Source organism: Typopeltis vanoorti, chromosome 21, assembly GCF_054136105.1.
Source record: "Typopeltis vanoorti isolate ZY-2024b chromosome 21, IOZ_Tvanoo_1.0, whole genome shotgun sequence".
In the NCBI taxonomy this organism is placed as follows: Eukaryota; Metazoa; Arthropoda; class Arachnida; order Uropygi; family Thelyphonidae; genus Typopeltis; species Typopeltis vanoorti.
The window spans coordinates 56,927,606-56,953,704 of NC_143569.1; the positions used below are offsets into that span (position 1 = coordinate 56,927,606).

The following is a 26,099-nucleotide window of genomic DNA, read 5'->3' on the forward strand; positions in this document are numbered from 1 at the left end:
TGTATGCCTCTAGCCATTTGTAGAAAAATTTACTCACTGTTTCTCTTGTAGTTCTTTCAATATTAAAAATTCAGGAGGACATGAAGCTATTGCTGAGATTCTAGCACATTGCCAACATGTTGGCAATGGCTTTGGGTTCAGCAATGACAGTGTTGTTAATAAAGTTAGACAAATGTTGATCTACTTTTTTTTTTTTTTAATCCATATAATTTTTGAATTTGTTGTTTGATTAATACATGAAGTAGACTGGATCCAAGATTGCTTTTTACTCTGATGTCTAACATAATGCACTATGGCCTGAGCACATTTGAAAGCAATAAGATTTGATGGATCTGGTCTCTCTCTTGGCTGCTTGGCACTTGGGTTCCACCAAGGTTTTGGATGCAATAGAAATCTACATGTTTTTGCATGCCTGCATGATACAATCTGTTATATACTTCACTGCATCACTGATGGGTGTCTGATTGCTTCAGCATTAAATTTTGAAAGATGGGAAAATTACTACAGTCAGTCTGGACAATTTTCCACATGGGCCTTCATGTTGGAGAATATGGTTCCTGTGAATACATAGTGCAAATAAAATGAAAATGGTCACTTCCATATATGCTCTTCAGATCCCACAAGAACAATGGAAAATAACAGGGGATCCATTGTAGAATGAGTGGGTAGACATATGGAAAGGTATTGAGTCTATTATTCAGAAGCATTTGAGTCAAGCATTTGTTCAATAATGCAACCTTGTCCATTTGTGCTGGCACTTCCCGACAGAATGTTGTGCTCATTAAAGCCACCCTCATATTGCAGGAGTGAGTAAATTATGAAGTAATCTACATAAAGAGCATTCCTTACTGTGGGATCATTTTATTTTGATAGCATTTACTCAGAATTGGCAGTAAATAAATGGAAAATACTGTAACATGAAATTCCATGGATATGCAAGTGGAAAAGAGCATGACCACACACTAGTAAACAAGTAACATTTTCCAAATCTTCCAGAGATTGCATCAAAAGATGGATGAGGTTAGCAAAGGAGCTCAGGGTCTGCTGTAGAACAAGAATGGAATCCATACTGATAACCACCAATTAACCAATGTATCTGGTAGTGAAGAACCTGATTGTGTACTTCCAAGCTTGGATAGATTCCAAATGTGCAGGACAACTTGTACAGGTGTCCTAGGATGAGTGTTAATTCTGGAGCACAAGCACTTAGTACAACTGGAGAGATACCATCTGGGCCATAGGACTTATCAGCATCAACTATTGAACATTTTCCTGATGTTGATAAGTCCTATGGCCCAGATGGTGCTTATTAGCATCAACTATTGAGCATTTTCCTGATGAACTTCTAACAAAAGAAGATAGGATGCATAGTGAAGGAGGTTTGTGGAATAGCAAAGAGATTTGGTTATCTAAACAAGTTAGATAAGAAGACTAATGCCAAGACACATACTTATCTCTAGATATTACCATTTCCATCAGGATGATAGAAAGGTGAAAATATAACAGGGCAGAAATTTTGCCTTGGCAAGGGAACAAAATGGCTCAACTACTATTTGAGCAGGTGACAAGCTTGGTGCATTTTGATCTTACAAGACTGCTTTAGATTTGTTTTTTTTTTTTTTCCCAGTTATTATGGGCTGTAGCATAAAATTGGTGATATATACACTTATATCCTGGACTATAAAGCATTATCAACAATAATATTAGACTGCTTATTTGCATGAAATTAATAAACTGGGTTGTATATTGGCTGAAGGATTTTAATAATTGATACTAAGTAAAAAATGCCAAGTTTCGACAACTTAGCTCTCTGGCTTTGTCAGGGTATAAAAAAAAGATACAAAATAACTCATGAAGGAATAAATCAAATACAATTGTATTTTTTTTTTTTTTTTTTTATAAATACAGAAGAATGCGTACATCAAACGCATGGAGCGTGTATGATAAACTGCCGTTAGTTGATATCATACATGCTCCATGTGCTAATTTCACTGCTAATTACAGAACATTACAGGAACGTTCTGTAATTAGCAGTGAAATCTAAATCTGATCTTATGAGGGTATTCCAAATATCAGCTAAAATTAATCCTCAATTATCCCATATATCAAAAACCCTGATAGACAATAGTTATCCAAAAATACTGATCCATAAGATACTTTTCTGTGACCACCCACAGCAACAATCTGAAGAAACACGTTATTTAATCCACCATTGTCATTCCTTATACTGGGACAGTTTCTAAAAAGATTGCTATACTCCTCAAGCCACATGAAATAAGAGTGACTTTTAAACCTTTAAAGACTATCACCCACTTATTAAGATCTCCGAGAGACAGTTATACCTTCTTCAAATACGCTGGTGTTTACAATATCCACTGTTCATATGGATTAAATTACATTGGTCAGACCTCAAGAAGTTTGGAAATAAGAAAAAGAGAACATGTCAGAGATGTAAGCAACAACAGAGAAGACAACTCTGGGTTAGCCCTTCATTTCTCAAGGGCAAACCATACCATCGAATAGGACAAAAGCTCCACGCCCTATTTAGAGGAAGATTTCCACTCCCGAAACATAAAAGAAGCTATAGCAGTCATCCATTCTAAATGTAACCTCAATAGAAATCAAGGATTAATTCTAGCTGATATTTGGAAGACCCTCAAAAGATCATTAAGCATGCCAGAGTTAAATTTCGCTGCTAATTACAGAACGTTCCTGCATAACGCAGATACGCTAACCAGTCAGCCGGCCAGTCTGGCTGGCCGAGTGATTAGCGTATCCACTCTCCAGCCAAAAGGCTGCGGGTTTGAATCCTGTTTTGGGCATGGATGTTTGTGATCGTCTGTGGAAATACTAGTGGTGGTGGTCAGCAGTAGTGATTAGCGTATCCACTCTCCAGCCAAAAGGCTGCGGGTTTGAATCCTGCTTTGGGCATGGATATTTGTGATTGTCTGTGGAAATACTAGTGGTGGTGGTCGGCAGTAGATGGCGTTGGTGTAGTTGCAGTCAGTTTGTGAATTGAGTAGTGGAGACAGAGTTGTAGAGCAGGTGCCCTCCCTCGATGAGTCTTCGGACTCCCTGGAGGTGTCAAATAATAATAATATAATAATAATAGTTGATATCATACACACTCCATGCGTTTGATGTACGCATTCTTTGTATTTGTAAAAAATACAATTGTATTTGGTTCATTCCTTCACGAACAGTTTAAGTTGTTTTGTATCTCCTTTATACACCCTGACGAAACCAGCCAGCTAAGTTGGCAAAACGTGTTGGTGTTTTTTACTTAGTATCAATTATTAAAATGCTAGTATATACAACCCAGTTTGTTAATTTCTTGCATTCATTACATGGTCAAAAATAATATAGAATTGTTAGATTGCTTATTTCTTAAGCAATCTAACTTATGGTGATAAGCTTATCACCATATGCTTATCATTAAGTTGGAACAAATAGCATCAACTTTTTCTTCAAATTCTGTAGTTAGAACTAAATTTATGTTAATATTTCCATTGATTATGAATATAATAGTTCATATTATTATGTCAAAATATACAAATATTTTTCAAAAACTATCACAAAAAACAATGTGGTTGCATGTCTTTCACCTGATAGTTCCAACCATCAAATGCTGTAAGTGTTTGCATTCATATAATGAGCAAGAATGAGGATATACTACAGAAAAGTTTGTTATTTATCAGATAATATTGCAAATATAGATGACATACTATTTCTGAAGTGTTTTTTTTTTTTCATGAAGCTCCTCTAATTTCAAATCAATATAACATAAGGGTGCTACATAGCAAAATAAGTATGCAATGTTATATTGATGCAAATATAAATATTTACTATACTGTATGACATTACAACATGCTAAAAATATTATGAGCTAAATGTCTGAGAAGTGTCACAGCAAGAAAATTTACTCTAGAATCCCAACACACACACACGTTTTTGGGAAAACATGCCATCAAACAAATCAAATTTCAGAGCATGCTGACACTTCAGAGATTGGTGAATAAGATTTTAAAAGAATTATTAAAGCTAGGATACCATTCTAGATTGAGTTCATGGCTGTCCATTGAAAGGGCCCCTATTCAATTAGATTTTATAAAGTATTTACTGAAATGCTATAAACAAGTGCATGAAAAATGGTTGTGACAGGATCTGATCCTTACGCTGTTGATGTTTAAATCATAGTACTGATATTAATAATGAATGGGTTTAAAAGGAGACATTCAGTTTGAAAATGAAAACCTAGAGTATTAAGGAACAGTACAGAATGATCTCTAAGAGGATTTAATTATAATGATAAATATAGACAGATATTAGAGAATGCTGAGAACCGCGCCACAAGAAACATGGAATCTCTGGTGGTGATAAACAGAGATTAAATTCAGGAACATTCTGCAAAATCAGTGACAAGGACTGAATACCATAATGCTGACAAATGGAGCCAAAACAGTTGTTTCATTGTAAAAGATTTAGATCAACCACATCTGGGAAAAGGCTTGAAATTTTCCAAAGCAGATAAATATAGCAATATTAGGACTGCAATATCAATTATGAGGTTGAATTGAGGAGGAATAATTACGAAAAAGTAAGAAATGTTATGAATGAGATGAACAAAATTCCACAAAAGGAGCTTACTTTTGTGGAATATGTTATGAGAATGTGCAAAGGAATTGGTACTCTAACGTGGTTGTTTAATGAGTATGTATAACAACTGAAATTGCCTGAGAAGAGCAGGAAAAGATAAGCTAGCACTCTTTAATGCATTGGATTATGTACATGTGCACATGTTTTGCCAACTGCATCTGTTTTGAACTTTAAAAAATGAACATTATTTTAAGATACTATCCCAATAATATCAAAAACTAATTTCAATTATAATACAAATGTATTCTGAAAAATAAGTTTTTGCAAATAATTTCAAATAATTCTTATTTAAGTTAATATAAAGCTTGACGAAAGTACATACGTGCAAAGAATTGACTGGTCTTCTCTGTCTGTAAAAAAAAAAGTATTCTACATAAACATTTGCATAATAAATCATAATTACTTTAAATCAAAATGTATTTAATAAATTTCACAAATGCATGAATCATTTGTGATTTATACAAATCGCAAATCAATTAGATCGATCAATAACCTCTCTCTCACCAACTCACTCCTCCCACTTTCACACAGGCATTTGGTTTCTGCAATATGTGTATTCTATAAATATTTCCATGGCAAATGTTCATATGAAATAGCATCAATAATTCCCTAACTCAGTACTAAATCCAGAAAACGCAGCTGCCACCCAACATCCCTTCAAAATACACCTTAAAACCCATAGAACAAGTTTCTTTTCCTCTTTCATTCCTGCTACTGCTGTATTGTAGAACAGTCTTCCTGTTATGCATTTGTCAAGGAATGCAATATACAGGTTTTTAAATTAAGTGTAAACAAGTTTCTCCTTTTCCAACCCACTACCAACATACAATAGATTGATTAACCAACCTCTCATGTATAGTCTCAACATGAAAAAGATGCATCACTACTTTGCACAAACATCGATCACTAATGAAAACAGCTGGATATATAAAGTAAATAAAATGAAAGATGATAAATAATAGTTCAATTTTGCCTCAAAGTAAGGAATGATGCAAAAGGGACAGCAACTACAAAGGAAGATGCATATATGATAAAGCTTGTGGGATTCTCCATTCTTTCTTTCACTGCAGAGAGGGATAGGAGAAAGAAGTGAAGTACCATCCATCAGTTGAAAGCAGCAAAAAATTATTTTCAAAGAGAAATTGGCTTCTCAATCTTCTTCAAAAAGTCAAGAAATTTATGAAGGGCTATTACAAGGAAAATTCTGAAGAACAGGCTGACTCATGCAGCAAAATGCAGTTCAGTGGGAGGAGTGAATGAAAAGCACAACTTCTAGAGAAGAGAGTGGGCAAAAAATGCTGCTTCAATGATACAATGTATTACAAAGGTTATTAAGTGCAACATATACTAAACAATGCAATGTATTAAAAACATATTTCTGGTCAACACATATGCACTCACAATTACCTTGATGGACCTGTGTTTCATTCAGGATTTCTCCATGAGTGCAGGTCACAAAGATGCCTCTGACGATCCCAATCTTCTCTCTTCCAGGTTATACCTATAGATTTCACTAATGGGTCTTCCCATCTTGTAGGTGGCATCGGTTTTCTCTTTACTCTTGGTTGCCAATTAAGTATTCTGTACGTCCATCTGTTATCCTTAAGTCTTGCTATGTGGCCTGCCCATCTCATCTTGTTTCTGTGTACTGCAGTTACAACACCTGATATCTCTCTCTCACTTTCATATTTCTAACATGTTCCATTATGCTGATGTAAGAAATCCTACATCCTATTGGCACAGAATTATCCTGAGAGTCTCTTCTTGTCTTGTTCTGTTCCACATTTTGTCTCCGCAAAGATGTCAAGATTTAGATCAGTGTTATTTAGTCTGTTGAATGACAGCCATGCAGCTTTCTTTCATTTTATTAGTTCTTCAGAAAAATCATTATAATTTTTCACGTACCAACCACAGTAATGACTATTTAATTTGTAATATTTCATCCCAAGTATCTTGGGACATCATCAGTACAGTATTCAAACACTAGAAATAACATACAGTTAGGGCGCATGATTACAAAGGAATCTCAATATGCGTGCGGTAGCGTGTTGTAGAAGTAAATTAAATATAACTGGGGGGAATATATATATATTTTTTTTTCCCCAGTTATATTTAATTTACTTCTACAACATGCTACCGCACGCATATCGAGATTCCATTGTAATCATGTGCCCTAACTGTATGTTATTCCTAGTATTGTTTGAACTACTGTACTGATGATGTCCCAAGATACTTGGGATGAAATATATACGAATTAAATAGTCATTACTGTGGTTAGTATGTGCGTGTTTTTTTTTTAGTGATGAATTCACCACAGGTTTCGTTATATAAAAATTATAATTTTTATTATAATTTTTATATAATAAAAGTAATTGTAAGAATTAACCTGTTCTATAGGGATATTATTAATAAATTGATGTTTTTAATCCATTGTTTTTTCTAGATTTGTACTCACAATAATTATCACTGTATATCAATTTGTCAATGACAGTGCTGAAAATATTGCAATTAAGTATTTAAAAGTATCCTATTCATTAAAAGGCAACTTTACATAAAATCAAAACTTCTTTTTTCCTTTAAAATAATTCCAAAATATTTAGAAATTAACTATTTAAATGTGTGGTCTTGTGAAAACATCAAAAACCCAAATCAATACACATCAATACACCCAAAGAAAAACCAATACAGACTCGATTCTAGCTGCCAACTAGAGAAACTTTTTTCTATGCCTTTCTTTGGCTAATTGCCAGGTTAGTTGATCTTTGATACATGCACATACATTTGATACATACATCAGGAGAACTTCAGCCCAAAGGCCAAGAACACCTAATATAGCCTGCAAGGGGGCACCATCAGGACTTTAGGAAAACGGTAGCTTCCTTGCTTCATTTCTCGTTTGCTGTTGTGTAGTACTTGTGTGCACGTGTCTTTATCTTAAGTTCCCATGAAGATGACAACGTGACGTTGCCAAAATATTGGAAAGTATATATTAAAGTTTGATTTAATTTATATTTCTAGTAAACACTGTCAATTCCTTAAGTATTTAATAACCAAGAAATCCTAGCTACAATAGAAGAAAAAAGAGAGGCCAAGATACTTGTAAACCAACAAAACAATGAAGAGAATAGAGAAAAATACAGAGCACTAAAAAATAAAGTTGATAACCTGTGCAAAAAAGCCAAAGAAAAATGGTTAGAAGAAAAATCTAAGAAATGCCAAGCATACCAGCAAAACAACCTAAAAGTCTTCCATGAACTATAAGAGAAATTACAAAGGAATTCTAAGCAAAAGCAGTAACAATGATAAACAACAGGATGATTGAAACTGGGAATATTGAAGATATAAGAAAAATCTGGTCAAACCATTTTAAGACCATCTTTCACCAAGGAAACAAAACTACACTGCCAACAATAGAAAAAAAAATAAAGACCACCCAAAAATTTTACAAGAAGTTAGATACGCAATAAAGCACCAAGCATTAATACTATCTCTACTGAATTGTGGTCATATGGAGACAGCACATCCATAGAATATTTAACAACCCTATTCAATAAAATACTACAAACAGGAGAGATCCCAGATGACTGGAGAACTGGAAAGATCATCCCAATATACAAAAAAGGAGACAAAAGAGACTGAAGAAATTATAGACCAATCAATTTACTCTCGCACACCTATAAATATTCGTGAGAATTATACAAAATAGATTAAAAAACACCTATGAAGAACTGATAGGCATAGAACAAGCTGGTTTCTGAGGAAACTATTCAACAATAGACCAGATCTTCACATTGCAGCAACTAGCAGAGCTCAGCTGGGAAGACCATAAAGAACTATATTATTAATAGAAAGGGGGATGGTAAATCCCTTTATGTTTCTACAGCCGGGTATGAAACTCAGATTGAAATCCATGGTTTCATGCCGAAGAAACTATCGGCGGGCCCAAGTGTAAATGATCACCTGGGTAGTACAGTTGGGCCCACCGATAGTTTTTTCGGCATGAAACTCTATGGATTTCGATCTGACTTTTGTACCCAGCTGTAGAAACATAAAGGGATTTACCATCCCCCTTTCTATTAACATGTTCGCCGGTAAAATAGCCTTTCGACTTATTAACTTAGGAACTATATTGTTGTTTTGTGGACTTTAAACAAGCTTCTGATAGTATCAATACAGAAATCCTTCTTAAAGCTCTACTAGAAAAAGCAATAGACAAATATATAATACAGTTTCTGATAAAATATTAATCTAAGACAAATGCAATAATTAAAAAGGACACACTCACAACAGAACCCATAGAGATCCAAAAAGGAGTAATGCAAGGATGCTCAATATCCCCATGCCTATTCAACATACATCTAGATGAAGTTGTAAAGAAGGCAAAAGACAACGAGCCTGGAATCAGTGTAAATGGTTTAAACATAAATAATATAAAATATGCGGATGATCTCGTCCTTATTGCAAGAATCCCAAATGAACTACAAAGGTTGATAAACAAGCTCAACGAAACTTACGTTGAGCTTGTTTATCAACCTTTATTTATTGTCATGTCATAAAACATATGATATGACAATAAATATACAAAAGACAAAAGTGATGAAAATAGGGAGGAACAGAACTATCATCTCAGCCACCCTAAATGGAGAACAAGAGGAACAAGTAGACAACTTCATATATCTTGGATCAAAACTAACAGAAACAATCAAACACAGAATAGTGATAGGATGGACCACCATGGGAAAATTACAAAAAATCTGGAAAACAAACACGATATCTAAGCAAGCCAAAATCAAATGATATGAAGCAATAATTATACCAACAGCCATCTATGGAGCAGAAGCATGGTCAGTTAAGAAAAGAGAGGAGAAAAAACTGCTGGTATTTGAAATGAAATGCTTAAGAAAAATAAATAGAACAAGTTGGATAGAAAAGAAAACAAACAGCACAGTCAGACAAGAATGATTGTATAAAAAGACAATAATAGAAAAAAATTAGAAAACAACAACTAAGATGGTTTGGCCACACTGTATGCATGGATGCAGACAGACTTCCTAACATCCTAATCAATACTTTTTCAACTGTAAAAAGAAGAGCTGGAAGACCAAGAATTACCTAGCTGAAATTAATAAAGAACAATTTCAGGATGCAGAACATAAGGAACTTTTTGAAACAGCAAGGAATAGAGAAGACTGGAAGATCCTGCTCAAGGGAAGACTCAATCCATCTTAAACGGAAGAGAAGAAGAAGACCTCTAGTAGTAAAAAAAAAATAAAAATAAAAAAATAAATAAAAAAACCTGCTAAAGTCTTCCATAAAAAGATTTTCTTTTGGGCTTGTATAGTTCAGGTTGCTCTTGAATGTTAAAAAAAAAAAAAAAAAAACACACTTCACCAAGTCTTCTCTTCTTGTATTGAGATTTTTCTTTGGCTTGTTCTGGTTGCTATAATGGTTGCAAATGGGTCCTCCAGATTCTTGGAATGGTTAGACCATATTTTTGTTCAGGTTAGGATTGTGTTTGAGCATTTCACATGCTTCTTTGAATTTTCTCTCGAACCAGGTTTTAGTGTGGTGTAGGGTTTTGTATTTTGTAAATCTCTGGGCGGGCTAGGTGTGGAAGAGGATCTTTGGAAGAACTGAGTAGGTGTTTTAATTTTGTTGGGTGTTTGAAGGTGGTTTTGATGTTGTATTTGTGTAGTGTTCTGTCTATTTTTTCTGAAATGGCTCTAACATAAGGTATTAACAATGGCATTCTTGAAATCTTTTTTGTTTTTAGCAGTGTCTTTTTTACTGCATCCATTTTTTTTTTTTTTTTTTTTTTTTTTTTACAAATGTATGGTTGATGATCTCGTATTCCTGAATTAGAGCTTGCTCATTTGAACAAATAGTCTATGTTTAAGGGTGCTTATGACACCTAGTTTTTGTGTTGGGTGGTGGTAAGAATTTTTGTGTATGTATTGACCTGTGTGTGTAGGTTTGTGGTAGACCGAAAAGGAGAGACAGCCTGAGGAAAGACATGTGACAAGTGTTTCTAAGAAAAGAAGCTTTTTTTTTTTTTCAATTTCAATAGTGAATTGGATATGTTAGTGTCGCTTGTTCAGGTGGCTAAGGAATGTATTTAGTGCTTTGCGGCCATGGGGCTGGGAAGCACTAAAATTTTTGCCAATTGGTCCCACGGCCACAAAGCACTAAATACATTCCTTAGCCACCTGAACAAACAATATAAATGTATCCAATTCACCATGAAATTGTGAATTGGATACAATTGGAGTGTGTGTCTAGGAAAGGAAACTCTCTTCCTTTCCTAGACACACTCCTCACATGACTTCCCGCAGGCTGTCTCTCCTTCTCAGTCTACTGCAAACCTACACACACAGGCCAATGCATACACAAAAATTCTTACCACCACCCAACACAAAAACTAGGTGTCATAAGTGCCCTTAAACACAGAGTTCAAAACTATTTGTTCAAATGAGCAAGCTTATCAACCATACATTTATAAAAAATGGATACAGTAAAAAAAAACTATTCACAAGATCCTCCACAAAGACACCACTAAAAACAAACATTTCAAGACAATGCCATTGCCATACTTATGTTAGAGGCATTTCAGAAAAAATAAACCACTACACAAATACAAAATCAAACCTCCAAAATACAGTGCACATGCAACCTACCATACATAGGAGAAACAGGGCGAATCATCCCAAATCAGGAAGGACGAACATAAATGACACATTAAATACCTCCATTTTGGAAAAACCGGCCTTTCACCAAGAATTGATTGGAAAGGTATCAAGTCCCTAAACTCCCTACACCACACCAAAATCTGGTTCGAGAGGAAATTTAAAGAAGCATACGAAATGCTCAAACACAATCCTAACCTGAACAAAAATGACGATCTAACCATTCCAAGTATATGGAGGACCCATTTGCAACCATTATAGCAACCAGAACAAGCTAAAAAAAAATCTCAATACAAGAAGACTTGGTGAAGTTTTTTTTTTTTTGTTGTTTTTTTTGATATTCAAGAGCAACCTGAACTGTACAAGTCCAAAAGAAAATCTTAGTACGGGAGGACTTTAGCAGGGTTTGGTGTAGTGTTTTTTTTTTTTTTTTTTTTTTTTTAAACCACTCAGGCCAGGCTAAGTAAAAGATCAGTTAACAGCGCAGATTCAATTTACCTTTGTAGAGTGTAAGAGCATGTAGTTTGTTTTCATATACACATGTTCCTTTCTTTTATTGTTACACAGTGATCAGCATTCATTTTTGAAATTATGGCTTCTACAACCATGTCAAAATAACTCCTTTTATTATCCCGACGTTTCGATCTTCATATCAAGATCATCATCTGGAGCATACACAAATATACAAGACAAGCTGCGTTACATTACAAACCGTAAGCAAGAGAAACAATAGATTGATCACGTCATTGTACTGGCATGACCTCTAGTGGAAAAAAAAAATGTAAGGTGTTCTGATCATGCCCTGAACACCTTACATAGAATTGACTGGAAAAAACACTAGGTGTCTACATCATACTAAAACATGGTATGAACACAAATTTAGGGAAGCCTGTGAGATCATTATCAATCACCCCAATCTGAACAATAATGATGGTCTAAAAATTCCATACATATGGAAGGCATATATTCGTCCCACGAATCCTTTCTCTCTAAGAACAACTATAAGCAGGACTGTAGAAAATCCAGGATCCGAAATCAAAAATGACAATTGTAATACTAAAAAATAGGACATCACATCACTGAAGGAAAAACTATCTGTAGGAAAGAATGTTTATTCATGTAATCATAAATTAAATCTAGCTTGATGTAATTTTTTTTTCACTAGAGGTCATGCCAGTACAATAACATGTGATCAATTCATTGTTTCTCTAGCTTACGGTTTGTAATGTAATGCAGCTTGTCTTGTATATTTGTGTATGCTCCAGATGACGATCTTGCTATGAAGATTGAAATGTCGGGATAATAAAAAGAGTTATTTTAACAAGGTTGTAGAATCCATAATTTCAAAAATGAACATATACACGTGTATTTTTCTGATGATGACAATTGATGTTGCAAGGATCGAAACATCAATTGTTATTTTATTAATAATAACTAAAATAATCATTTCAACACGTGTGTTTTGTGTCCCTAAATTTGTAAATATGAATAATACAGATTTGCATTAAGTGCAACAAATATAACAAGAATGGTCTAATCGATGAATTAAAGATTTGGTAATGAATTTTATTACCTTTATCTTCCCTTTGGGATAATGATCTGGTAAAACTTAAATAGATGAAACTGGTAGCAATCTTTTATCATACTATTAATTAAACTTAATAATCAAATTCAGTCTCCAACAGAATTTTTGTAGAAAAAACATCACTTCCAACTATACCTTTTACTGCCATCACATATGTCATGTGTTTGCATTTACATGCTAATAATCTAACCAGATCATCTAACTTGTAGGCAACTCACAACACTAACATACTATATGCTTACAAATTTTCATGGATGTGATTCTTATAACAAAGTGTAAATGCCAAATAACCAACAGTAACAATCATTTTTCATAAAAATTAAATTCCTTAGTTACTAAACAATAAAGTTCACCTATTATCTTCAAACCTCCATGGAGCTGTTTACAAATATTCTACTGTCAATACCTAAACCTATTCCAACAAACAAAGCCACTGTTATTTAGTTACTGGACACCACATAATCCATGAGGATTATATAACTGCCCATTAGGATCACTGAGAACACTGGATGTCTTATTATTTAGCATCAGAATCCAAGACCAAATATACAGTATTTATATTTTTTCCCTTTTTTTGGAGGGAGAGGGTTATCCACAGATATAAACAATTAATAATTTAATATAACAAAAATAAAAGCAGCAGACAATTAGAAATAAAAAAAACTATCCATTCTGGACTGTCGAAATTTATCAATGGCATCGCTGTCAATCATAATGCAATGATGCTATGCAAATATATGGAAAGCATCTACAAAACTGTGAACTCCTTGCATTTAAAGTGACTTTTTTTTACCTTTTCATAAAATGTCCAGCATGATATACTCAATGAAGGGTAAAAAAATTACACACACACACACACACACACACACTCAACTAAAAAGTCATGTTGAGAGATCTCTAGACTATGTTTATCTTTTTCTGTGTTCTTTGGAGGAGAGGGCACTTATAACATCCCAGATATGAGAACAGTTACACACACACACACACACACACACACACACACACACACACACACACACACACACACACACGCGCGCGCGCGTAACGTTACTTGTATTTTGGGAATTGTGGGGGGGGATGGGGGAGAGGTGGAGAGGTACAAGTGTTGTAATTACTCCTCCTACGATAGCCCCTACCAATGGGACACCTGCTCATGGCAGAGCAGAACTCCCAGTGATGGTATTAGCACTTTTCATTTGTCCTCTTTTTCTTTGCTTTTTTTTTTCACTGGGATCAAATGCCTTGCCGTATGGTACAAACTGCAGATACCTGTAAAAGGGGATTCTGGATGGCCTGGCCAGGTCAATCAGCTAGTGGCTTGCATGCAAAGGTCTGGCTCCCAATGATGAGACCTGAATAAAGGTCGAAACCGGTCTGGGTAGTGACCCTTCCCATAAAGCATAGCATTATACATGTCCACAAGGATATGCGATTTGCATTATGGGATACTAAGACAAGTGATGCGACGTCATTAGCTTCTATATACGAGTTGTTCCAGTCCTGAAAATACTTCAGGCACAAACTTTGTTTGCTTACACTTGGAAAAAGGATAAACCAGTATATAATTTCTTGGTATCTTTAATTACAACACTGTGGGTCAGTGCCAACACAAATGGATAAGTTCATATCATTGAGTAAGTCCTTGACAATAATGACCTCTCCCCTTTTGAATAATGGGCTGTTGGACTGTTGTTCTGAACAACGGACAATAGCTTCTTCCATATACTTACCTACTCATATTCTGCAATAGATCTTACCATCTGCTCCCCTGCCATTTTTAAACCAGTGCTAGGCAACCAAAAAAAAAAAAGTTCAACACAGAGCATAGAGTATGTTTCATAGATATGCCACCACATCAAACTTAATAGCTTTTAAACATGCTTGGGTCAAAACGTCATGTGAGGACAGAGTCAAAAACAATCTTGGATCCATTTTACCTCAATTACTCAAACAACCACTGCAAAAATTGTATGGGATAAAATCTGGAAAATGAAAGGTAGATACAGAACTCACTGTTTGTCTACCTTTGACCATAATGGATGCATTGTTGCTGATTCGAAAGCTATTGCACACACTTTGGGACAAAATTTTACCAGAATCTTAGCAGCAGCTTCATATCCTCCTGAATTTTTAATATTAAAAAAACAATGAGAGAAACAGCAGTAAATTTTTCTACCAATGGGTTCGAGCCATGCAAGCAGCCATTTGTTAAATAGGAACTGAAAAGAGCTCTCTTTTTGTCTCAGAAGTAGTTTTTGATGACATCCATTATGAAATGATAAAACATCTTCTACAGATCTCCTTCTCTTAATATTTAACAGAATACTTACAGAGGAAGAGTTTTCAGATTCTTGGCATAAGTCAGTTGTCACTACTATCCCAAAACTTGAAAAGAATCCAGCACAGGCAAACAATTATTGAACTATTGCTCTGACCAGCCTTTGTAAGATATTAGAGAAAATGACTGATGCAAAACTTCTGATATTTAGAAGGCAATCTTCTCTCCAATACACAATATGGCTTTCGTAGACACTGTTTGACCTTGGACACCATTTGGTCCATTTAGAAATTTATATAAGAGATGCATTCCTGAAACAAGAACATCTGGTTTCAGCATTCTTTGATATGGAAAAAGCTTATGACACCTGGAGATAGATACAGAATATTGAAAGACACTATAACCTAGATCTCAGAGGACACCTTTCTGTCTGGGCAAACTTTCCAAGTCAGAGTAGGAGGTATGCTATATCTGCCATGTTATCAAGAACATGATATTCCTCAAGGCTCTGTCTGAAGTGTGAAACTTTTTTGCTATCAAAATTAACTCAATCACTGAACAGCTTCTTTCCACTATAGGCAATGCTCTATATGTTGACTTCACAATTTACTGTCATCTTGTAATGTGAAGGTAACCGAACAACTTCAAACAATCGATTGTCTCTTCCTGGGTTCTTAATAATGGGTTTAGGTTTTCCACGAAAAAATCTGTACACTTCTGTTGAAAACACGCTTTTCATTCAGATCCTGTATTAAGAATGGGATGAACTGTTACCACAATAGCAACAGCAGCCAAGTTCTTGAGATTCATCTTTGACAGAAAACTTACAATCCTTGCATGCATTTGTCAACTAATGGAAAGTGCAAGAGAGAGCATTGAATCGCCTTTGCACTCTATCTGCTACTGAATGTGGTGCTAATTGGTCTTCACTTCCTCATCTTTATTGTGCATTTATATGTTCAAAGCTGGATTATGGGTCTCAAGTCTATGGCTTGGTAAGGCAAAGTAACCAGCGATTGTTGGATCCCATCCATCATCAGGATATATAGATAGCTACTGGTGCCTTTCACACGTTGCCCACTCATAGCCTTTATGTTAAAGCAAATAAACCATCTCTATCATTAAGAGAACTGTTTCTGTCTAAACAATGTCCTGAAAATAAAGTCTCTCTTATACATCCTACATGAACTAGTCTCTTTTCTTTACACTGGGAGGCTCAATATCACACGTCAGACTGCCATACATATTTTTGGGATGCATGTTAGAGGATTATGGAAGCTATTGGCATGAATGTTGAAAAAACATTGCTTGTACCAAACATAACAGTATTCCTTCATGGCATGTTTGCACTCCATCCTGCAACCACTCACTTTGCCAACTACAAAATTCCCATAAACCATCATCTGTTTAATGCATACAGAATAACACCCTGACTTTTTGCCCATCTCCTCTTCATTGTTCAAGATCTCTTTTCACTGTGCTACACTGTGTTCCCTGATTTTACTATCTCCAACCAGATCTCATCGTTGTATAAGTAATTATACAGCAGAGTTGCATGCCATTCAGCTTGCACTTGTGCATATAAAAAAAGAACCACTACCCAAAGTGTGTAATACAGACTGAGTTCTTTACATGCTATCTCCTCTCCTATGTGTAATTTTCATCTAGTGCTTTGTGAGGTGTTCCAACTGTTGTACAAAATGAAGACCCTTAATTCTGATGTTTGGTTGTGGTGGATTCAGTTAGCTATATTCAGTTACCATCAACAGTGTTGATAAAAATGGGAAAAACAAGGGATCTTTCATAATTCGATAAAGGGCTTATTGTGGGTGTCCTGGGTCCAGGACACCCACAATAAATTTTGAAAACATCAGGGCTGACTGGTTTCTCAAAAAGGTGAGAATCCCCGAGTGCTTAATCAGTGGAACAATAACCAACATTGCTTGTCTAAGAGATTGTCTAAGCTTGTCTAACTGTGGTACTAAGAAGTCTGTGAAGAATGAGATCATCATCTGAGAACGCTTGCACAGACAAACAGAACTTCCTGTGCACAGCAATTGACTGAAGCATTTAATAAAGGCTGGTCAAAATCCCTATCTCACTGAACTATGCACAGGGAATTGAAAAGAATCAGTATTGGCATCGCATTCCTATTATGGAATGCCACTGATTTCTGCAAAGAACCGGAAAGTTCGTCTACAGTGGTGTCAGGAACACCATGACTGGACAGACATTCACCAGGTGAACACCTGGAAGAATGGAAAAGTCATGTAGTCCAACAAGTCACAGTATACCTTGCTCTGTACCAACAGTAGGCAGACAGTTTGGCAGGAACCCCATGAAGCAATGAACCCAGCTTACCTTGTAAACACATCAAGGTTCTGGAGGTGGTGTCATGCTGTAGGGTATGTTCTGTTGGTATGGAATGAGTCTGCTAATATCGCTGGTAGGTCAGGTATCCTCCAAGGAATAGCTGAACATTATTGCTGATCAAGTCCATCCTGCAGTGTGTCCATCTTTCATGGACAACAATGCTGTCTATCGTGCAAGAACTTTTCAGCAAACATGACAGCGACTTCCATCATTTTCCCTGGCCACCACAAAGCCTGAATCTGATCCCCCATTGAGAATGTATGGGACATGTAAAACAGATCTGGGTGAAGTCCTCTTCTGTCAAATATGAGCCAGTTAAAGGTCTGTCTGGTGAACGCTTGGTATGTTGTAGATGCAACATCAACACTATTCTAGGGAATCTAAGCCAAATCGCATATGGGCTGTAATTCGGGCTAAAGAAAGTCCAACACAGCATTAAATAAAAGTTTCTAATTCATTGGCGAGTATGTGTATGATATAGATCTGCAATCTTCTGTGGACAAACTTTTAATTAATTTAAAAAAAAAAAAAACTACAATTATATGATACCGAGTGGATAACAACCTCAAGCCTACTATTTGGACGATGTGCAGGGCAGAGACAGACATATTAAGCATTCATACTGGAACAGATAAGTTACTGAATAGTTTGTATAATTATTATGCTTACACAGTCTGAGAAGTACCAGCTGATGGGCTCAAGGCATCGCCACTCAGTATGATTTGATTTTCATTTTAACAGCAATTTCAAATAGTCAATCCTGGTTATCGAGTGAACCATTTTTGATAATTCTTGCATACCAGTGCATGATATCTCATAAATCAGGATCTTATATAGAAAAGTACTTTGCTGTTTCACTGTTATTTAATATATTTGTGTTTTTATCATTAAAACGCTATTAATATGAAGCTACCTAACAAACCCGTGCTGCAAATGGTAATTAAATACAACTGCTCTATCTGGCTAGAAACCAAATTTAATGAGATCTTTACTGAAAGAGTAACTGAAATGTTTTAAAAAGAACTTGTTAATCAAGGGGGAAAGAAATACTAAACTTTCAAGTTTAAACACATTGTTTTGAAATAAGAGTGAAATCAACCAATCGGAAAGGTATAAGTATTAAATAAGACACGAAATTTCACTGACACTGAATAAGAGGCTGAAAAGATTATTGTAAGCAGAGATGAAATCTGCCACTTATATCTGCCACATATAAGTGGCAGATATTATTTAATTAATTAATCCTTTGAGTAAAGGTTTCTTAGAATAATAATAAAATATATAGGAATTAATGAGTAAAAAAAAAATTATACTTTAAAAGCAAAAATTGTAAAATATAACATTGTCATACTTTAAATGCTGTTAAAAATGTAATCTTATTCAATTGCAAACTATAAATTACCATCTATAGTAACTATTATTAACACATTATATAAAAAAATGAAAATTTGAATGAAATTCATTGTTAAAAAAACAAACTAGAACAACATGTTTTGTAAATGCATAATATGCAATCATGACTGATAATAAAAAATCATTGAATTTAAATATATATATTCATACATTTAAACACACACACACACACACACACACACACACACACACACACACACACAATTATATGTATGTAATTTTTAGAATTTTTAAATTTTGTAATTTCTATAATTTTATAATGTAATTATTATATGTATGCAAGACATAATAAGGTGTTTAAAAAAATTATTATTATGTGACACCTCCAGGGAGGACAAACACTCATCGCGGGAGAGTGTGCCAACAGCATCGAATGATTGATCTCTTCCAACTACTAACCGCGCTCAAACTTGCTTAACTTTTGCGAGCCATTAGTAGCAGAGGCTCTACCAATCGACCAACCTTTACTGACTAATAGAGAACAGATGCGTCAAAATATCTTCGATGATAACTTGTGTCAGAAATGCAGCCGTGAAAGTCGTTAATTACAATAATTCATAGTACTAAAAGTCGGAAGTTCAACGCTCCTTTGTAATCTTTTCTCCCAGCTGTTAAAACCGACACGGAAAGAGCCTTGCCCAACAAAAATAGTTGCAGCTTTCCTGTTTGATTTTCCTGCCACATCACACTAAATTATACTCTGCAGTAAATTCAAAATATAACTACGAACCATCTCTCCTTGTGTATGTTCAGAGAACAATAACATTTAAAGCTTAGTGTTCAAATTAGAGAGACGTATCAACTACTGTACTATGGGAGGAGAGTAATCCGTACTACTACTAAAACTCGGGGAAAGTTTACACTGATTTTTGAGTTCCAAAACTCAAATTCATATATATAAGTAATAACTATAACAATATTGATTTTGGAATTATTAACCTTCATACTGTGTATTTGGAAAATACACAGTATGAAGGTTATGTTTAATTCCATAAAAACCATCAGCTTTCTTACGAAGCGGTTCTTCCATCCTTTTATTTTTCTCATCTCAGCCGAATTACTTCAAGAAATTACTAAAACAAAAAGGTTATTGTGCTCTAACACAAACAGAATCTTTACGCAGAAAAGTCGATTTTTAGCTCTGTCTATACTGGCTCCGGGTTTGGTAGACAGATTAATCACAGCTACAGACGGATGATGAAATGTAATCTTGACAGGAAACTTAGTTTTCCTTATCTCTTTGCACCCTTATCCGATTCAAACTAATTATCAGTTCAATTACTATAACAGTTCAATTATCAGTTGAATTACTATAACAGTATTTTACCATTTGTCTTTTATGAAAAGATTATTTTATGAGGTTCATTTTTTATCAGAAAAGTGAATAGATCAGGAATAAGTCGAGCAATACTTACAATTACCCAAACACAAAAAATAGCCATTCTGGGTTGATGTTAGTATTGTTTTGACTACACAGAGAATTTTTTTACCGGTGAGGGAGCATATCGTTCACACAGCAATGAAAACAAAACACCACCCACTACTACTAACAGTTTCAAGTAACACGCGTGCACTCGGCCCCCACCCAATTTAATTATTTATCTTAGCACTATACTGTGAATGGTCATAACAGGATATCTTTTCATGAAATAATTCTGGTATTTCAGCGGCTTCCGAAGTCTGACAGCAGTTATGATTTTAGATCATATATAAAATACAAGTGTTTTTTTTTTTTTTTTTTTAAGTATTCGGAATCTTCATTTATTTCCTGGAATTCAAATTTTATGTTCCTTTTCGCTGACGGCCAGCTTCAACCTTATCTAAACTAATCAAGAATATTTACAGCTTTCCATTAAGCATTTTACAATTTGGTAAAATACAGAAGTTTAAAAACGCGTATGTAAGCATTTTTTTTTCGCGCCAACAACTCGTAAAAATGCTCATCACGCTTATCTGACCTAATTCTGCTAGGTCAAATAAGTTTTCCCGCACTAACATTAAAATATATATATATATACACCATATATATATATATATCTTACACCTCATCGATTTATTTCAAAATTTACGAATATTTACTGACATGAGGTTGTCTACATAAAATAACGGACCCTCTAATACTAATTTACAAGATTGTTGCTTCGAGTTAACCCGGCAACTTGAGGATCTCAAAACGTATAGTCCAATTAGAAACTTCTAGAATATATGAAGAACGGTAGGTTCATCCGATTTTTATCCATTAATTTATTAAACTTAATTTTCTAAACATAATAAAACGAGTGCATACAATTCACCATTCCATCTTATTGCTAAAATGTTCATAACCGAATTCCATTTATATTTTAATTCTTCCAGAGTTTAAAGAAGAATTCTGCAAAAACAGCCGGGAAAGAACTGGAAAATTACACAATGCATGTAACTGCTAAATGCATGCAAATGCTGAAACATATCATAATGCATGTTCCTGCTTCACTTTTTTTTTTTTTCTTTGAAGTTTTCCTTTCTGAAATAAACAACATCGGCGAATTAAATGTATGAACGTAATCGTGTGCGCGCACGATAGGAAGAGCCAGTTGTAATAATAAAATGCTTGCCTGTGCAATGATATCAAATTTACACTGAAATCTCAAAAAACAAAAGAAATTGCGTACAGTACTATTTTTATTCTTACACTAGGATACAACCTCATGCTACTCCGATACATTTCGTCCTCTTTCGCTTGTTTTTCTGTGTTGCCTACATGGCGTTACTGCTCATTCTGACTACCTTTTTTTATTATATAAAGATCTATTTTCACAAATTAACAACTATGCCATGAGGAGTACAGGCTGGTATCCGTGCGAAAGGCAGCCCGAGACAATATTAGGTAGGCGATGGATGCAGGCAGTAGCTAGGCTGGTATGGATCTGTAACCACGTGTCTTTACATTTCGAGACATTCTGAATATAATTCACTGACCATTCAATGTGGGTTACTTCCTCCAATGTTCCTCGAACTAGTGACATGCACATTATCGTGGATACTGTCTCAAAACAGGCGCAACATGGCTGAATGCATGCGATCTGTTATTATTTCGGATTAGTGCCTAAGAAACCTATGAGCCCAGTGTACTTTGTCCCAACTGCGTGAGTCTTCTGCTCGGTTTGTCTGTTTAGCAGGATGAAAAACTACTACCTCCATACGATACTGGCTAACTCACCTGCAGTTGAAAAGCTCTTATAAAGGTTCTTCACATCCTAGACGGGATATGAATCCAGGTCTTTCCAACCAAAGGACCATGACGTCTGTTATAGTTACAGGACTCGTGGAGACCAGCAAACTATCTTCGATGAAGAGCTTTGGAAGAACCTCCAGAACTATTCCTGCAAATGTGGAGCACGTCATCCTGGATACAGTTCTTGCACTGCTTCCTAAGTTGTATTACGACATCAACTGTGGCAGCAGCATCCATCAATTAGCCCGCGCATCCTTCATGCACTCTTTTACAGTTTCTTCGGCAAGAAGCGAAACGTATTCTGAAATCTTATGTTTTTTAAGGGAATGAAATATCTGTATTTGTTAATCGATATTTAAATACATGATGAGTTTGAAGCTCATCATGTATTTAAACCCAAGCGATGAGTTTGAAGCCCATCGCTTGGGCTTAAAAAAAATGGTCAAAAGGAAGTCGCGAACCGAAGATGGAGTAGAAAGAACAAAAGCATTTTGAGCTGTTTACCAAGGAATACTGTATATATTTAATCAAACGGTATATAATCAGAAATAACGAGGTCAAAAATAACCAGTTATATACTAAATCACTGCGGGATTTTTAGCAACAATCGATGAGTTCCTTCCATCAGCAGTTAAATTTGGAAAACAGTAACGCCATAAAGCAATAAAAAAATTATTATTGCTGCTGCATTGCCAAGATGGAAACATTTAGTCATGTATTCGTGTCAATATGAAACAAGCGTTTTAATATTATCGACCAACCAAACAAATCTCATACTATGAAATCACTTTCCGTAATTTGGAGGGTGGAAACCATGTATGGGTCTATCAATGTGTTTGTGATATAGGCGTAGCCATCGAGAGTGATGTAGCAAGCATCGCGACCCGTGGAGACCAGCAAACCATCTCCGATGAGGAGCTTTGAACGACCTCCAGAACTATTCCTGCGAGTGTGGAGCACGTCATCCTGGATACAGTCCATCAATTAGCCCGAGCATCCTTCATGTACTCTTTTACAATTTCTTCGGCAAGAAGCGAACCGTATTCTGAAATCCTATGTTTTTAAGGGAATGAAATATCTGTATTTGTTAATCGATATTTAAATACATGATAAAAGATCTCAGTTTGAAGCCCATCGCTTGGGCTGAAAGTTGCTCAAAAGGAAGTCTCGAACCGAAGATGGAGTAGAAATAACAAAAGCATTTTGAACTGTTTATCAAGGAATACTGTATATACTTAATCAAACGGTATATAATTAGAAATAACGAGGTCAAAATATTAGTCAAATAATCAGTTATATACTAGAGTCTAAGAAATCACTGCGGGATTTTTAGCAACAATCGATGAGTTCCTTCGATTGTTGCTAAAAATCGAAGGAACTCGTCGATCAGCAGTTAAATTTGGAAAATTGTAACGCCATAAAGCAATAAAAAAAAAAATTATTTTTGCTGCTGCATTGCCAAGATGCGATACACATACACCTATAAATACTCAGTGAAAAAGACGTGAAGTATTGCTATTTTTACTTCATCTTCACTATCTCACTCACATGCTTTCACTAAATTAGCACAGTTACTACAGGGAGCAGTTTTCCAGACAACTGGCAAACGTTCAAAATCACATACATTATTACTAACTGTATGAAGCTCCAAATGGTCAGCCATAAGTTAATACACTTCAACAGAAGCTAAACTAAACAATATTCTAAGATTGGCAGAAAGCATATTTCTTACTATCCAAATGTATTTAAATAAATCAACATGCATCATGTGAAAGATGTGAGAGAGAAAAAAATAGAGACGGTTATTATTTTTAAATAAATAGCGCACTAGAAGTTTTTTTATCATATTTAGCTGGGATTTCTTCGATATGATCACAGAACATCTAAATAAACCTACCCCTAGAAGCATCAAAGCAAGTTATCATAAGCTTTTTTCTAGTATTATGCCTTTAAAAATTGAATTGTAAATTAAAAAGTTAATATGCGCTATTTGCATTCAATGACTATTGTAACCGATATATATATATATATATATAACACACACACACACCCTTTCTTTCTTATATCCAACCGTATATAAGACGGTATTCGAGTTATCAGCGATAGTATTATGTGGTAGCCCATGCACTTTCCTGAAGAACATGGCAAAGGGAAAATCCTAGTATTCCTTTCTTGTTCCTACCTAAGATTCGAACTGCACACATATGAAACGAATATTTGTAGGATGTATCAATGACAGTGCACGAAGTCATAACGGAGGACTGTCAGGAGAATTCAGATTTGGATTTGGAAAACGCTGGGTATGAATCCTACAATCTTGATATAGACCCCTCCGAATTCGATTTCCTCAACAGTCACCTTCTCTATGAAGTATATGTTAGTCGCCGTCGTTATCTTTGATTAAAACCACATCAGTGTTGCCAATTTCAAGCCACACGCACAGTTCCGGATTGCCAGTTGGCTTATTCTTTCTCTCACTCCCAAATCGTTATATGGTTAGGATTCAATTCAAATATAAATTTACAGACATAACTTTAACATGTTTCATATCACAATGACAGCTACAGATCAACTTTTACTGGATCAATTAGCTGGATGCAACCTATTCCCTCGCTATCGTGCCATATTCACTGTAGCGCATCGGGTGTAACATGAATAACAGCTGTAATGATGGCATTGTCCTTCATTTGCTGATATTGATAGATATCCTTCATCCGTGATGAATTCCTCTAGTGATAAACTGTGCGAGGAAATGTTATCCCGACCAACTTAAACTGCTTGTCTAATCTGGAGTGGAAGTACTGATTCAGGCGTTCTTCAATATCCATTAGGACCACGAAAAGAAAAATTTACTCGTACATAAAGGGGCTGTAAATCCAGATATCAAAGCACAAAATGTTCATTTCTGAATTGCAACAAATAAAAATAGATCCTCTCACTGTCCCAATGGACGTTTTGTTGAATCACTTTCTCTTCTATTCACACGAATTGCACACTTCAGATTAACAACACTGGCGTTTTTTTTTTATTTTTTTAACGATGATCTGCATGGGAAGGAGATTAAAATAAATGTTCTGCGGCTATCGAAACATTTTTTGTCCAAAAATGTCCTTCCTTGAAAGGTTTTCAACCGAAACCTACACTTGACTGATTGTGGTCATCAAAATCGAATTTATTTAAAATGTGTTTTACACATTATGTATTTATACAAAAAATAAAGTTGTCATAATGGATGTCGTATGGTAACTGATTATAAACTTTAGACACAGCCACACCCCATTTATTCAGCGATTGGTTGGTATTATGATTGAAGCAGCATCGGCTATGAGCCCGGTATATCATGGGCATAAACTACGTGTATTCTTCTGGCTGGTTTACCTCTTTTTTTACGGATTTCTGGAAGAAAACAATTAAAAGGCCATCCACAAAAAAGAGAAATAACATACAAATAAGCAAATAAATATTATTTAAATCCCTTTAACCAGTTGAATCAAACAGGCAGTGGCCAGGTCAAAGTTGCTAACAGAGAGAAAGCAACAACAGATTAATCATCTGACTTTAGTTATTTTCTCAAGGTCCCTAAACTTTCATCCGATAGTCCTTTAATTACATTTGATAGTGAAATTCTTAGTTAAGATACAGGGTGTTCGGGATAAATTTGACATATTTATAATTAATTATATTTTTCCGTAAGTTACATGTATTAACACACACTTCTCTTCATTTAAAAGTTTGGACCCTTCTTCATTCATATACAAGATGTCAGAAAGGATGGATAGCTGGAACCCACCTGAATCATGGAAGAGAATAACTTGTATCATGATGATTCGTGCCCGCCATCAAAATAAGGATATTACGACTGCTGCCCAATGCTCCCTGAATACAGTAAAAACAATC

At 35.2% G+C, this 26,099-nt stretch overlaps 1 protein-coding gene across 1 annotated transcript in view; it reads right to left on the reverse strand.

The window, feature by feature from the left end:
• zip (myosin heavy chain 10) overlaps positions 1 to 26,099 on the reverse strand; it is a 517,797-nt gene that overhangs the window by 382,516 nt on the left and 109,182 nt on the right. The window contains exon 3 of the mRNA XM_090411020.1: positions 4,979 to 5,006. Coding sequence (XP_090267146.1) covers positions 4,979 to 5,006 — 28 coding nt within the window. The remainder of the gene's footprint in view (positions 1 to 4,978; positions 5,007 to 26,099) is intronic.